Source organism: Falco peregrinus, chromosome 2 (assembly GCF_023634155.1).
Source record: "Falco peregrinus isolate bFalPer1 chromosome 2, bFalPer1.pri, whole genome shotgun sequence".
In the NCBI taxonomy this organism is placed as follows: Eukaryota; Metazoa; Chordata; class Aves; order Falconiformes; family Falconidae; genus Falco; species Falco peregrinus.
In genome coordinates, this window is record NC_073722.1 from 42,381,954 (window position 1) to 42,397,921 (window position 15,968).

At 37.4% G+C, this 15,968-nt stretch overlaps 1 protein-coding gene and 1 long non-coding RNA gene across 3 annotated transcripts in view; one reads left to right on the forward strand and one right to left on the reverse strand.

Annotated features, from left to right (window-relative positions):
• Window positions 1–15,968, forward strand: part of CTNNA2 (catenin alpha 2) — a 513,312-nt gene that overhangs the window by 433,339 nt on the left and 64,005 nt on the right. For both annotated transcript variants that reach the window (XM_055797148.1, XM_055797149.1), the window contains exons 10-12: window positions 11,647–11,739; window positions 12,022–12,178; window positions 15,551–15,751. In XM_055797148.1, coding sequence (XP_055653123.1) covers window positions 11,647–11,739; window positions 12,022–12,178; window positions 15,551–15,751 — 451 coding nt within the window. The remainder of the gene's footprint in view (window positions 1–11,646; window positions 11,740–12,021; window positions 12,179–15,550; window positions 15,752–15,968) is intronic.
• The window catches only part of LOC114010967 (uncharacterized), a 34,305-nt gene continuing 24,061 nt past the window's right edge, over window positions 5,725–15,968 (reverse strand). The window contains exon 3 of the long non-coding RNA XR_003552661.2: window positions 5,725–5,836. This is a non-coding gene — a long non-coding RNA (uncharacterized LOC114010967). The remainder of the gene's footprint in view (window positions 5,837–15,968) is intronic.

Genomic DNA, 15,968 nt, shown 5'->3' on the forward strand with positions numbered 1-15,968 from the left:
TAAACCCTCATTATTAAAAACTATTGGCATGTGAGCTGCATTCATATGGCAGTTATGGGGTTTTGGAGGACTCAAAGAAAAAGCCAGAAACTGCACTCTAATGCACAAGAAATAATTCTGGTTTTGTTCAAATGGTTTTGGATATTTATGAGCTAATAATGGTCCTTTGAAAAGGTAATCAGCTTTCATGCATAGAACTGCAAATGCATGAGAACTGGGGTAAAATGTAAGACTGAGTCAGAATATAACAGTTTTTAATCAAATAAACCATATGATTTACTTTAGAACTAAGATTAATATTTCCACATTTTTATTAGTATTATAACAAAAAACAAAATTCTATAAAAAAAGTATGAATGCAATCTTAAATTAAGAGAAAATACAATCTGAGGATATGAATTCCAGCAGATTGAATAATTGAGTGGGTTTTTGTTTTTTACTTTAATGTATATCCCTTTCAGAGGAGGAAAGAGAACTAAATGTAATGCAGTTTTTCTCACCTCATTGTCCTTTACCTACTTATAAGGACAGATCAAGGTGTAAGGTTTCTCAGTGATAAATCATTCTAAAAGATATAAGAGAAACCATGTGTTATATGGATCAGTAAGTTTAGGCTAAATCTCTGCTAAGGATTATGTTTACAGTTGAAAAAGGTGGATGAGTGTGTGCATGTGCTCAGGTCTGTCTTGGCTGTAGTTGGCATACTGGTATAAATGCAGCTGCTATTAAACAATTCTTTAAAAAGTCATCTCTGTTTCTGGTCATACAAAAAGTACGGATATACAGTGATAGGACAAAAAGGGAGGAGTAATCGATTGTCTAGTTTTCTATATACAGAAATGGGAAAATGTCTTATATCCACATACTGTTTTTCTGTTAAATACTCTGGGTCTTTGTTTCTTGGTGTCAGATGCTCATATTGTAAAAGTAAGTATCATAAATATGAGTTTTCCAAGAGAAAAGGGGATGTATTAGCACGAAAAAGGGCTACTAAACAGAGGAGTAAACTAAATGATATTTTGAGCCAGTGCGAGCTCTCTCCATGCCAGGGTTAAGGCATACTGACAGGAGGAGTAGAAAAGGGAACATGTAGTTTGGTTACGTTGTCTACACATTCTTGTTCTGGGCAGATGCCATAATTGTGCATTTCTGTTGAACCATTATTAAATTATTTTAAAAATATTTAATAGGCTTTTATTGCACAAAATGGCTCTTTTCAGTAGAGCCAAGAGACAGGACGGGGGCAATAGGCATGAACTGAAGCACAGTAAGTTCCTCCAAAGTATGAGGAAGAACTTCTTTACCATGAACTCTGGCACAGGCTGTCCAGAGAGGCTGTGGGGTCTCCTTAAAACCCACCTGGATGTGACTCTGTGCAGCCGGCTCGAGGGGAACCTGCTTTAGCAGGGGTTGGACTAGATGGTCTCCAGAGGCCCCTTCCAACCCCAACCATGCTGTGAGTCTGTGAAAAATTGGATACATGCAACAACAATCTGTGTCTGAACTTTGTAAGCCCCTTAAAGTATTGCTCTAAATAAAACTGTCTTCACTCACCCCTGTGAAGGCAATCAGTTTTTTACAAGGTTTTGCCTATGAGCAAGGGAACTAATAAGTCTTGATTTCTTAAAAAATAATTGCATTCTACATGCCTTCTACCATTATAATCTCAGTTTCTTTCACACTAGCAATATTCCTTTTCATGAAATACCTGCAGTTTTTCCTCCAGTCCTTATGAGGGTTTATCACACTTCTACTTTTGTAATGTATCCAGTTTCTATCTATGCCCATATTCTTTCATTTCTACTAATTTCCTCATCTTATCTTCAAGCCTCCTTCCATGTCTCCTATATTTCCTTTGATGGCTGGAGAAATGCAGCATGAGCTGTGGCTGCATAAATGATTGTGCTGACCAGTGCTTCCAGGCTGTCCAGTAGGCCAAGTAAAATATAAAGCTGAATTCTCCCTCAGTGGTCAAGACACTCATCTTGACACAGATGTGGGCTTTCATGCAATTTAGGGGATGACCAGCACACCAGTCAGAAATCTTAACCTTCCTCAAAGGCAGGGTCATGGACAAAGTACAAGCACTAGAGGTACATTTACCCTTAATGATAATAAACTAATATTTACATAGATAGTAATGCAGGGTAGCAGCCTGACTAGTTCTGCATATCCAATTTCAGGTTTTCATGTGAAGAAGTTGCTATGCTTACATAGAATTTAAGATGATCCCACCTGTCTTATCAATCACTATAAACTGTAATAGACTGTTCTATAATTCTTTATTTATCTGCTCAGCTTGAGCCCTAAAATGCATAGAATCCTGGAGCATACTGTGTTGCAGAGGACCTATAAAGGTCATGTAGTCCAACTCCCCTGCCACGAGCAGAGACATCTTCAATTAGACAGGTTCCTCAGAGCCACATCCAACCTCATCTTGAATGTTTCCAGTGATGGGGCACCTACCACCACTCTGGACAGCCTATGCCAGTGTTTCACCACCTTTATTGTAAAAATTTTCTTCCGTATATCTAGTTTAAACCTACCTTCTTTTAGTTTGAAACCATTACCCCTTGTTCTGTTACAACGGGCCCTGCTAAAAAGTTTGTCCCCATCTTTCTTATAGGCAGGCCCCCTTTAAGTACTAAAAAGCTGCAATAAGGTCTCCCGACAGCCTTCTCTTCTCCAGGCTGAGCCACCCCAACTCTCTTAGCCTTTCCTCATACAAGACCTTCTCCATCCCTCTGATCATGTTTGTGGCCCTCCTCTGGACCTGCTCCAACAAGTCCATGTCTTTCCTGTGATGAGGACTCCAGAGCTGGATGCAGTACTGCAGGTGGGGTCTTCCCTTGTCTATTGACATAGTCACTCCATCATAGAAGGCCACTAGGTTGGGCAGGCAAGACTTGCCCTTGGTGAAGCCATGCTGGCTGTCTCAAATCACCTCCGTGTCCTCCATGTGCTTTAGCATAGCTTCTAGGAGGATCTGTTCCATGATATTCCCAGGCACAGAGGTGAGGCTGATAGTTCACTAAGTACCAGGATCCTCCTTTCTAAGGGAGTTCCCAAGACCAATAACCTGATCTTCTCTTACACTGGGAGGGACTTTGTTCCCCCAGTCCCTGCCTTGCAGTCCATCCACTCAAGAGGTATGTGAAGAGAGGCTGCCAGTGAAGAATAAGGCAAAAATGTTGTTGAGTACCTCAGCCTCCTCCTCACTGTTGTTACCAGTTTGCCAGTCTTGCTCATCAGGGGGTACCCTTTCTTTGATGTTCCTCTTCTAGCTGACATACTTGTAGAAGCCCTTGTTATTATTCTTTGTGTCCCCTGCCAAGTTCAGTCTGATCTGCACTGGTCAGCTAACTAAGATTAGTTCTAACTCACAAGCTACATTTCTTTAGGGAACAGTAATTACAATTTGTGATTTGTTTATACCCTGGGGTGTTTAATATCACACTGTGTTGATATCTTCAAAGCTTCTGTTCCTATCCTGAACTTTGTTGACTTCCTACCACAATACCCTGTTTTTCTTCAACAGTTGTCAAAATAAAGCTTCCTGATAATATAACTAACATTTCATTATCACAGCCTAGTCAGGCATGCATCTCTGTTCTAGATGTTCTGTCACTGAATAGTTTGCTAAAATAGTGGACTGTTATTAGATAGATGGATTGCTTTGGTAACTACTTGCTATTAATATCTATTAATTATAGCACTGCCAGGAGTATGTTGTCAAAATTGTTTTATGGGATCAACTCATACACATTGCAGTCTTGTAAATCTTCTTTCCATAGGACACCAACTGCCCTCTTGCCCCTTGAGTATTTCAGTATAGGTTTGATCATAATTCATTGGAGTTGTAATAGCAATGGCCTTGATTGCAGATTGACCAGAAAGGATTAGTACACGAACACCATGAATTTCTTCCTTGTTTGTTGGTATACCAAAACAAGAAAATCTGGCGGTTTTGCATCCTTTGGAGAATAACAGTTATTGTTGGTTCAAAGTTCTGTTGTCTGTTGTTTCTGAGATATTACTATAGTTTTTGGTGTTCCTATACATTCTTTGTTCACTGTTTTTTTTCAGTATGAATATACCAGGTAGGGAAGAATGGTGTAATAAAGCCTGTACCTGCTGTCAAATGAAATAGAAAAGTAACCTGATTCTGCTAACAGAGGTAAAATAGCACTGAGATGGGTCGCTGGTCTCTGACCTATGCAGAAAGAATTCCTGTAGATGGACATTTTACATTTGCTTTTTGTGAAAGGAAGAAAATAAATGTGTACCATTGCAATGCATACATTTATACCTGTAACTCAGAAGATCAGTAAATGAAATTAATCAACTCTAGCTATACTACCTAGACTCAGCAGTCATGTTAGCTATGTGGTTTAGAACAGAATATCAGCTTTTTGGCCCACCTGAATGGATGGACAATAGAGAACAGAACCCCTAGAGCTTTATAAGCTGCTTTATTGTAGGAGAAAGATGCTGCATTTTATCAGTACAATGCTATGTTGCCTCATGACCAGTTAAAACAGGAATCTGGTCTTAACTATGTTCTTACTAAGTCCTGCTCTTCTGCTTGGTTTACTACAGCTGCTTGCTTTTTATTTCTTCAGCAATGGATGCACATGTATAGAGAGAAAATTATGAAATTATAGTGAGCCAGACACAGGGAGAGATCCCATATATCTGAAACTGAGTGGCCTGCTGCACTTCCCAGCTCCTGTGGGAGTGAACCTCAGGAGAAGCCCTTTTTGCTACCCTCATCTCCCTCTTTGCTGGCCAGCCAGGAGGCATACGGGTTCCTCACTAATACTATAAATTAATTGTATTCCAGCTGAATGCCTCAGAAACACACTCTTATGGAAATGAGGGAGGATCATCTGTATTTCCTAAGGGAATTTTCTGTCCAAGCATAAAACATTTCTATTGATTTCAGCTCTGGGAATTAACATCTGGACTCACTATTCTAAAGTCCCTGAATTTTCAGTCACTTAAAGATAGAGTGGAACAGAGAACCCCTAACAGATACATGCCTTGATGTTTAATTGTGGCATTGGGTCCTCGTGTACAGGAGGACGTGTAAATGGAACAGCTTTAGCCTGTTCTAGCTGAGGGTGCAGGTTGCTAGTTCTGGGCAGTACTCTACTCTATGTGGCCAACAGCATTGCTTGAATAATTTTACAAATTAAATTTAAGAGAGTTCCAGAATTGTTTTTCTTGTGTGTAAATTGGAAAAATGCTCTGAAACAATCACCTGCCTTTTCCATAACCAGTTTGCTTTCCCGTTTTCCATAGAGAATGCTTGGGCTGATCCTGCTGAGAAATCGCAGTGACCTGGAAAGTCGTTCTAAAATCGCAGATGCATCTTAGCATTGCACCTCACTGGTTTTAGTAGGTCTTTGGACCACAGTAGGGGGTTTCTTGTGCTTTCAGTCAGGCATGTTTATTGCAGTTGGGGATTGTGAGTGTGGTGTAGAAACTTGACCTGTTTCAGGAAAAAAAGAGTTGTATGGTCAAATTCCATCTAAAAAGAGAAAGAAAGAAAAAAAAAAAAAAGAATCAGTATTTACTCCAAGTGAATATCTTTTTTATTACTATCTAAAATCATTATTCTTGTCTAATATTAAAAGTAAAGGATCAGACATAATACAATACCCTTTTGTTGTATTCTTTACTGGCATCTCTGTAACTGAGCATGAACCAAGGTTTTGTTTGTTTTTTTTTCAGTTATGAAAATAGTAAAGTAGGATTTTTCAAGTGGTTTCATTTTTCATCTCACTTCCGTTCCATTGTATAGGCGATAACCATAGCATGCACAAGAATGGTCCTAGAAAATGGAGGAGATTCAGACTGCATTAACAGCACTTCACTGAATTTGTCCCATGATAGGTTCTTGGCATTTTGAGTTAAGCTTTCAGTACACGAGGCTTCTAACACTCTTGTCTATCAAAAATCTCAGTCGAAGACCCACTAAATTTTTTCAAGTCAGGTTTACTTCAGACTTTACCAAAAGCAGAAACTTCCTAAAGTTCTTTCAACTAAATCTGATATGGAGGAAGTCCAAAGGGAGTTTGAGTGAGTGGAAAACCCTTGTTCCTGTAGTAAGTATGAGTGAATATGCTGTTGACCTGCATGCAATTCGATTTTTTTATACATGTGAATGTACGTACATGTGAATAGCTTAAAACTGTATCTGTTATTTAGAGAAGACTACATGAGCAGTTAACATAAATGAGTGACAACTGGCGATGTTATCCAGTATGAGGTTCTCCCCATGCTATATGGAATAGGTACTGAGAAAGAGACCACAATCTAATACTTTCACGGTAGTTCAAATTGGCACTGCAGTGCATGAAGAAGAGAAATCTGCTGCAATATGTACTCTCAGTGACATTCTGATTTTTGGCACTTGTTTGCGTATGTGCAAAAACATCCTGTGTAGTGATAAATAGAGTTTTGCTCATAATATAATGCTTGAGTGAACAGACTGAGGATAAATAAGTTGAACATCTTGGGTAACTTAGCTTCAACTCTGTGCTCTCCAATAGAAAAAATCTCTTATTCGTGGCTCCATGAATATCACTGGGCTGCCTACAGCAGTACCAACATTAATATATGTCAAAATTTTGAAGGATTGGGAGATTGTAACAATATCTGCATAAATTACGAAGTGGATGGATAAATAATTACAAATTGCTAAGATACCACCCATCAGCTGAAACACATTAAGTGATTATTTGCTTGGCTTTAGTCCACTGTGAATGTTACAGAAGACTGACTTAAAACCACTTTCAACTCAAGCTGATTAACTGATGAAGTTTCAGCTTCTCAAGTGCGTGGTGTAGACAGGTAAGTTTGACAGTGTCTTGGGTTTATTTAAGTTATTCTATATTTAAAAAAAAAAAAATAACTTGCTGTAAATTGTCTTATTCCTAGTATTTGCATCGGTTATCTCAGTGAAAAAGTAAGTAACGTAAATGGGAAAGACATGTATAACAAAAGTAAAAAAATCCCATACTTGAAAATATAGAAATCTAAGATATAAATAGATTGCATTCTATTTATTAATTTATTTATTAATTCTTTTTTTTGTATAATTTCTTCTAAGCAATCTATGGTGGGAAAAAAGGATACAAGAAAAAAAATTAAAAATAGAATACATACATTTGCAGCAATATTCTACAGCCTTTCTGCTGGTATTGCTCTTTGCTATAGCATATGCTTCTCCCTTTTTTTTACATTTTTGCTCTAATCAATAGATTTCTTTTTTGGACCCTTTCATTTACATCACATTCAGAGTGGCCACATTAAATGTTTGAATTTAAGTTTGAACCAGAGGACAATACATTTTGGTAGTCATAGTTCCCTTTAATAATACAAAGACCTGAAGTCAAAATTGGAAATAGTCACAACAAATGCTAACTACACTTGATTTTCATCAGTGTAAAAATAAATTAAATTGGTATGAAAGATCCTTGATGACTTTTGTAACCTGGAGTGTGCAATTTTATGGCAGAAATAAAGTTTCCCTGTCTTAAGTAGTATGCATGTCAAAAGCAATGAAAAAAATGCTAATCCATGCTTCAGTAGCTACCTAGCAAAAAACTAGTGCAGGCATTGCCTATCCATACAGTACTTAGGCTTCCACCTGCCATGTAAAAGCATGTTCAGATAAAACCTGTCCTTGGTATGTCCTTTCAACAATGGTAATAAAAATTTGCATTAGAAACAAAGTCTTTCCCCACCCCCATCTGCTACACAGCAGAAAACTGCTTGAGGCTGAAATACAACTGAAAACATGCAAAGACATTTTATTGGACTGATCCTGCATATATTCTGGGTAACTGAAACTAATGGAACTATTTGCCTGACTAAAGATAGATACATAGCAAGGTGCAGAACTGCATCTTGGTCTATCGGTGCCAGTGATAGGAAATTAATATGAAGGAGCTGCTACACACTTTTTCACCTCCCCAGTTCTAGGATTGGGTCAGCAGCTTTGGTGATTGCACAAAAATATAGCATCACTGGATCTAGAGTGTTTATTTTCTTGCTCGTTACTTCTCCATGCTCTTGTAGGACAGGTTTAAGGTGATTGGCAATCGTTTTGATGGTATAACAGTAACTTAGCAAACTTGAAATGCTGGACAGTAATGTTTACCTACACAGCGGTTTCACTGTTACTAAGTTCATGCATTTTGAGGATGATTCACAGTTCATTGATTTTGATATTTAAAATATATTCATTCATATAATTACTCTTCCGACAGTTCACATTGATCTTAATACAAACTTAAATTCTGTTTAGGCAATCAGTGAATTCAGTATGCTCAAAGAACTTAGTAAACAGAAAAAAAAAAAAGAAAAAAAGAAAAATTAATTAACTGGTTGCTTCCACAGCTTCTCATAAAACCTCCTCTTCAATGCTTTGGTGGAGACAGAGCACTTGAAGCGTAAAGGCTGTCAAATCAAAGTTTTGGCAAATTGGTAGCTACAGTAACATACAGCCTTTTTCTTTTCCATTCCAAACTACTGCTCCATCCAACTCAGAAATGGCATATTAAATGAATTCCCAACCTTGAAAACTCTGAGTTCTTCACAAAACATGTTGCAAATACACACAAGCAAAACAAGTTATAATGCACCATTAAAACCTCTTTTATTTGTGTTACCTTTTTCAACAATCATCAAGGCCACCTATAATCTAAGTTTAAATAATAAACTAGACACATCTAGAGGATGAGATAATCAGCCAAAGACCTGAAACAGTCTCTGGAAGTGCCTTTCTCTTTTTAGCTGTTATCCAAAGAGATCAGTTTGGCACCCAAACAAGTGTTTCAGCTAAGTGGGGTGGAATTTGGTCTAAGCTTTTTTGGTCATAGTTTTAGGCAGGAAAAATATCTGGAGTTGCTGAACTTATAGCAGGCTAACCTCACAGTTTCCATCAACTAGGAGCATGCATGTGGACCTTGTTAGGCCAAGAACACCAACTGATGGGAACTGGATTGTGTTTGATAACAAATTCAATCAAAACAATTAAGTAGCGTCGTATCTGATGATTGAGTGCACTTAAAACTTGTATTGTTTCACAAATCCATGCTTATATGATGGTACTGAAATACAGGCTTTAGCATGTAATTTCTATTTCTTGCATGTTTTAACAATAAGTTTGGGGCAAAGTCATAGTATTTCTGATTTCTAGTGCTAAATTCAATTTTATCCAGATTGGATCTACCTTTGTAGAATTTGCTTATCTCTATGCTTATTTGACATAATGAGATCTTCCCATGGTACAGGCTGGCATACTCCCTGCAGAACTGTCAAAATATTATTGCTTTCTGACTGCTGATGATACAGGGTTATATGCAAGATTTGAAATATAGCACAAAAACTATTTAGATTAGGATTATACATGATACGTATCTTTTAAAAAAAAAAGAAACAAACATAAATGTAATGCTTTTTTTGATGCATATTTAATGTAGCCGTAGATTACGTTGGTACTCCTTCTGTATTGATAGTAACATCCAAAACAATGTACTGAATTTTAAATTATTTTATAAAAAAAGGAGAAAAACAATTTTCTGGTTATGTCTGCATCCTTCTTTGGAAACCCATGGCACTTTACAATATCCAAATATTATCTCATCAGGTTCTAATGACTAATTAACAGAGACAGCAAAGAAATAACTTTTTATTTTCACTAATTGTCTTCTATGATCTCTTCCTAAAGAACTCAAAGACCTGCTTAATAGTTTGATTACCATTTCCTGACACCTAGCCTCTTTCAGTCACGTCTATCACTGCTGTCTGAGAAAAAGGAGGATACACAGTGCATCTCAAGCCTTAGGACAGATAATCACAAAATTAAAGGACAATCTGAAAAACCACTTATTTAAAATACAGGAAGATGGGTTTTGCTGAACTTAATACCATTTGCTAGTTTTTAAGATCTGTAATTTCCACTCATGTTAATGCATTCTAATTATTTCCTGCCTAGCTTTTGTTACTCATGAAGATTAAAGTGGTCTGTTTGATGTGTGCAAAGAAGTGTCTACAGAAAATGGTAAATTAATTGGAAGATGTCAGCTTACGAGAACATTTTTGACTTGAGTGCTGTAAGGCTGTTAACAAACAGACTAACTCATTTGTCTCACAATGAAATGAAAATAAAAAATCACAACATTATGATAAAATCTTGACTAGGAAATGCCTGCAAGACTCTTTGAAGCCTTAGGTTCATTTCTTCCCTGGGCTTTGGCACCGTGATGTATGCAAATCACGTTCTACATAACTCTGAAGTGAAATAGGTTCTATGCAGAACAGATGGACCAGGGCTAATGTGGCGATGTGCACTGGAGATGAGAACAGATTAATACCACAGGGGGAGACTGGAGGAAAATTGGAACGATGGGGGTATTTGAACTAATTAATGAGTCATTTCCAAGTGATAGTTATGCCTTCAAGCACAGTAAATAATATCAAGGAAGTGTATTTCAAATTTTATACATGTGTTTTAATGTAGATTAGAATTAAGAGCCATACTTTGGCATTATTAAAAAAAATATCTTGTATTCCCCCATCCCAGAATGTACCCTTGTGATATAAGTATCACTGATGAGCTCAATATGTGCATGGTGACATGAATTGCTGTTTGTAAAACCCATGGCAGACTCATGGACTTGGCACAAAGCTTTTGGGAATGGATTTTTGCAAGGAGGACTGTATGAGCTGGTAGAACATGTTCTGCCACCTGCACCCAAGCCGCAGAGATGCAGCTCTGCAGTGTCTGGAGGCATGGTCTGATTGCTAGATCTCATTCAGGTGTCTCTCTAAGTCTCTCCTGTCTTCATCTTAATCAAACAGCCTTCAGACTCGTGAAGTTCAGAGTTCCCAAAGTTGTGCCAGAGCAACAGCATGTAGATACCTACATCTTTGGATGAGATCTTCAGGCGTGCATTACAGAATGAGGCTTTCAATGGAAACATTTCAGCTGACCAAGTTATAATACTCATTCTAATGGACATTTTACTCGGAGGCAGATAGTCACGTAGAAATAAAGAGGTCCAACAGAGAACTAAAATTATTTTAACATGCACAAAAACATGAGGATCTGAAGCAATTAAGATACGTGAGAAATATGTAACTTCCCAGTATCAGTGAAGGCATCAGAGTTTTGTTTAGGGTTGGAAAAAGCAAAATTCCATGTGTTAGGACATCGAAGATTGTTCATTTTGCAAAGCTTAGAGTATATGGATGAGCCTGATTACTAGTATTCATAATGGACATGGTTAATAAATGGAAAAAGAAATGGTGATGAAAGGAAACATAGAGCTAATTGTCTGGATGCTCTGCATTCTCTACATGACTTCTTAGGAGATTACTTTCAAGCTATAGAGGAAGACATGAAACACTTGACAGTGAGGGAAGATTTTGTGAAAAACCTAATGAAGATGGCTAGTTCAGTTTGCTAGTAAGGAAACAATCTACATGGCTTTCTGCTCACCAGCACAGATGCTGTATCATTCCTCTTACATACAAGTCTTTCATTCTAGACCTGGCACAATAAGAAGAGAGAAAGATATAAAATGGCCTGTTGCCTAAAACTTGATTCCTGTTCTGCTGATTTCATTGCAGGTAGCAAATCTGGCCTGTTCAATATCAAATAATGAAGAAGGTGTGAAGTTAGTCCGTATGGCAGCAACACAGATTGATAGTCTGTGCCCACAGGTAAGCGAGATTCCTGCTAAAAAGTATTTGAGAAATCTTTTGGCATTAAAAACATCAGTTAGCTGAGACAGAGAAAACAGCCTGGATGAAGATTATAGCCTTGCCTTTGTCATTACATTGGTGCCTGTTTTGCACGAACTGTGAAAAATACGTTCCTATCTTGAGACCTGCATATGGAATGGGGTGTAATGCTGTATTTTTAACACAGTCTGTAATCTATTTGTTCTTTCCCTTGTGAAAAAAAATTTGCCACTCCTTGTAACAAGTGATTTTGCATAACAGGTAATAAATGCTGCGCTCACACTAGCTGCCAGACCGCAGAGCAAAGTAGCACAAGACAACATGGATGTCTTTAAAGATCAGTGGGAGAAACAAGTGCGAGTTCTCACTGAAGCTGTTGATGACATCACTTCGGTGGATGATTTCCTCTCTGTTTCAGGTACTGAGATCAAGGGACTTTTCTAAAAATATACTCCTAAATTAAAGTAATGGGTCAGAGCAGAGAAAAGCTATAATTACTAAAGCATCATTAGTCCATTAGTCTGAGCCTGTTGCAATGCTGATCTTTTATACTCAGTAGGAGCAACCAAGCCACGCCAATTAAACACTGTTAGCAATAGTTAGCTTTTCATCTCCCAGAAAACAGCATCCTACTTGTGCTTCTATTTCTAAAGAAGTTTTTGGGTTTTGGGGGGGGGGGGGGTCCAACTCAGGCTCAAGGTAGGGTTTTGGCCACCTCTTAAAAATGTGTTCCAGACCTCTGTGTGACAGACTGACAGTATATGTAAAAATTGTTAAGAGTCCTTGTGCGGTTGTAGGCAAGAGGAAGAAAGATGAAATTTCCTTGCTGTATTTTGTAGTTTTGTTCAGATCAGCTGTGTCTAAACAGAGGGGCAGATATGCCATACAGTCCTGGCCCCCTGATCATCATACCAGTTTAGCAGGCCCTGAAAAGGGATAGGAAGAAGGGGAATAGGTAGATGCTGCATGTGTGTCCTATCTAAGTATGTTGTGTACCCCTATTTCCAGAGGGCTTGGAAGCACTTCTGGGTCCCAGAGTTACTGTTGTAGCAAGGCAACCAAAAAAAGTGATGAAGTAGTATAAGAAACAGCAAATCTTTGCACTTCTCTGACCTTGCTGGGAAGGATTACAAGGCAAAGTGAGGTTTTCTATGACAACAGAGGAATTATCTTAGTCCTTACGTAAAGAAAAGACGGAGAGGAGAAGGACATTGACTCTTTGGGTCATAGTCTTTTCTCCATCCTCCTTGTAAACTTGTGGCAGCATGAATTGTTATAATATAGTCATACACAATAAATACTATAATTGCAGAGTGCTGCATGTCTTGGGTTAATTGTCTGCTGCAGAAAACTCATTTCCCTATTACGGTTTGAAAGAGGTGAATTCCATTGTTGTGAATAAGGACATAGAACGTGCCAAGTGTGCTTAGCTTACTTTAATGTCACAGAAGAGCCAGACTTCAGGAGGTAGCTTGGCCTTAATTTTATGTTGCATTCTACATCTTTTTCCTTGATGTTTTCCAAATTTCCTAATAAAAGTTTAAGAAGTTTGGGAAAAAAAATATTTATCCTTTAAATAAGTCCTTAATTTTCTTTTTTGCCCTCCTTTTTCATTTTGTTTGGTTGTATCCTGCTATTATTAGTAACAGGGAAATGGTTTGGTTTAGTATAATTACACTCCACTGTTCAACACACTGCTAGAGTGTTTACTGCAAGCCATGACAAGAAAGAGAAAATGAACTCTCAGCATAAAAGGGTACTTCAGGATCTGATAGCACATAGAATTTTATTTGAGGTTTGAAGCTGGCAAACACATTTCAACAAGCCTAGTTCTACAATGAAAGGACAGACCAAGCTGTAAACTGTAGACCCAGTCCACAAGCCAAAGAGATAGCAAACTTTCTTAAATGGCCATTTGGCGATTTCACTGAGGACTTTGTTCACTCCAGGCACTTTTATCTGTAAAACTAAAAGTTACTTGAATGGATAATGTTTTTGTTTTTTTGTTTTTTCTCAAATCATGTTTGCTTCCAGCATAGCCTTGACTGAGATCCAAACTTTCCAAAGCAGCTGAGAGGTAGTATTTCTGTTGCTTTTACATTTTTTTCTAATACTGTCCATAGACAAATCTATTAAAAATAAGAAAAAAACATCACATCTATCCAGAAAGCCCGTTGCTGCTAGCTGTAAGCTTGGAAGCCTCAGCTTACACAGGGTAGTTTTATTTTTGGATATGTTTGGATAAACTAGCGAAGCATTCAAAATGGGCTAGTGTCTGGTTAAACGTACCTTGTGAAATGACACCTCCTCCTCTTCATATTGAGTGTCACATTTGATAGCATGTTGTATTAATACAGTGGCTACAAAACAAAAGAAGGCTGACCATAATTTTAAACAGTTACCTTTTATTCCAAATGCACTGTCTGGTCAAACGCATATAGGCCTTCTTGTTGGGCAAAATTTGGCTATTCCATGGTAAAAAAATTGGTGATGGTGAGGAAGAAAAAGTGAAGAAATATTTTAGAAAAACAACATCTTTTAAATGTGGATAGGGAATTTTTTAAACAAAAAAACTTTACCTTGCAAGTTACTCTGATTCACATCTCAGGGGACTTTCAGTTTTCATTCAGAGATGTTACAGTTTAAAATTCAACATCATGTAAAACATTTCTGGAACTCTCAAATGATTGAACCTTGAGATTTTTAGTAGTGAAGATCAGCGAGTCATTCTATTTTTGTGGCCAAGGATAATTAATAAAAAGCAGTTTGTGAACGTGTTGATTCTGTTATTTATTACTGTTACATCAAACTTACTATAAAGAACAGCATTATTACAAAGATCAGCATTCATTTATGGTGTCTGCAGCAGAAAAGTAAATTGTTATTTAAAGCCATTGATTTTCTCAGAGTGGGCTTGTTCAAGTATGAAATCCAGTCATAGTTTTATTATTGAAATTATTTTTAACTGGCTGCAGGGAAATAATGTCTGACCTAGTCAAAATCTGCTTCATCCTTTCACATTATCTGTATGTGAGAATACTACATAAACTATGATAATGCAGCACCTGAAAGTAGATGGCCTGATCCTGAGCTGAGAAAAAAAAAAGCAATGCAGCTCCCAAGGTTTTCATAAAGCTACACGATATTACACCATCTGAGCAGATTCACTGTTGTCAGCTTACTCCAGAACATGCACAGTCACATGTAATTATACTGTCTGTCATGAAAAATTCACAGCTTAATCTCTGGCATAGATGGAGTAAAGGAGATGAACTGCTCATGCACAGGTTCTCTGCTATCTACAAAGGCCATTTGCTGTTGTCTTTTCAAAATTATTTATTTTCTTTTCTAACTTATTTCAGCACAAATGAACCAAACATACTAAATGTTTATGGGAATGTGTAAATTCATCTTCAGAAAATTATCCAACTGTTTATTAGAGCATCTGCATAATATTTGACTGCTTTCCTTTTGCATTGATTTTTATTACAATTTCATTACAATAAAATACAGCGTCATGTTTGAAATTAATGTGACTATTTTTCAAAGAATTACAGGTTGGTACTTGCAGTACAGGTGAGAGGATGTAGCAGCCCAGTCCCTTTTAAAGTTAGATATCACACTTGGGATTTTTACTGTTATGTGACATAGTATCACAGAATATTTGTTTTACAGGCCTGAATAAGGACAGATTGGTTTTTTTTTAACATAGTGACATTTGCTGTTTACCCAGATCGGTAAGCTTTGTTATGAAGAATGAAATAAGCCTTATTTGTTTCCTACATTCCAGAAAACCATATTCTGGAAGATGTGAATAAGTGTGTGATTGCTCTCCAAGAGGGGGATGTTGATACACTGGACAGAACTGCGGGTGCCATCCGAGGCCGTGCAGCCAGAGTTATTCACATCATTAATGCAGAGATGGAAAACTATGAAACCGGAGTTTATACAGAGAAGGTACTGGAAGCTACCAAACTGCTCTCTGAAACAGGTAAGCTTACTTGAAATATTATTCAGTATTAAGTCAATCAAAACTTGCAGTAAGTTTTCTGAAATCTGTAACTCAGAGGGGAATCTGTGCTTGAAAACAAGATATAAACTAACAAATTAATGACCATGAGTGTTTTCTTTATTCTCTACTCAATGCTATTGCAGACGATGTATTAACAAGAGCTGTATAAGAGAAGAGATTCAGTAACCCATCAAGG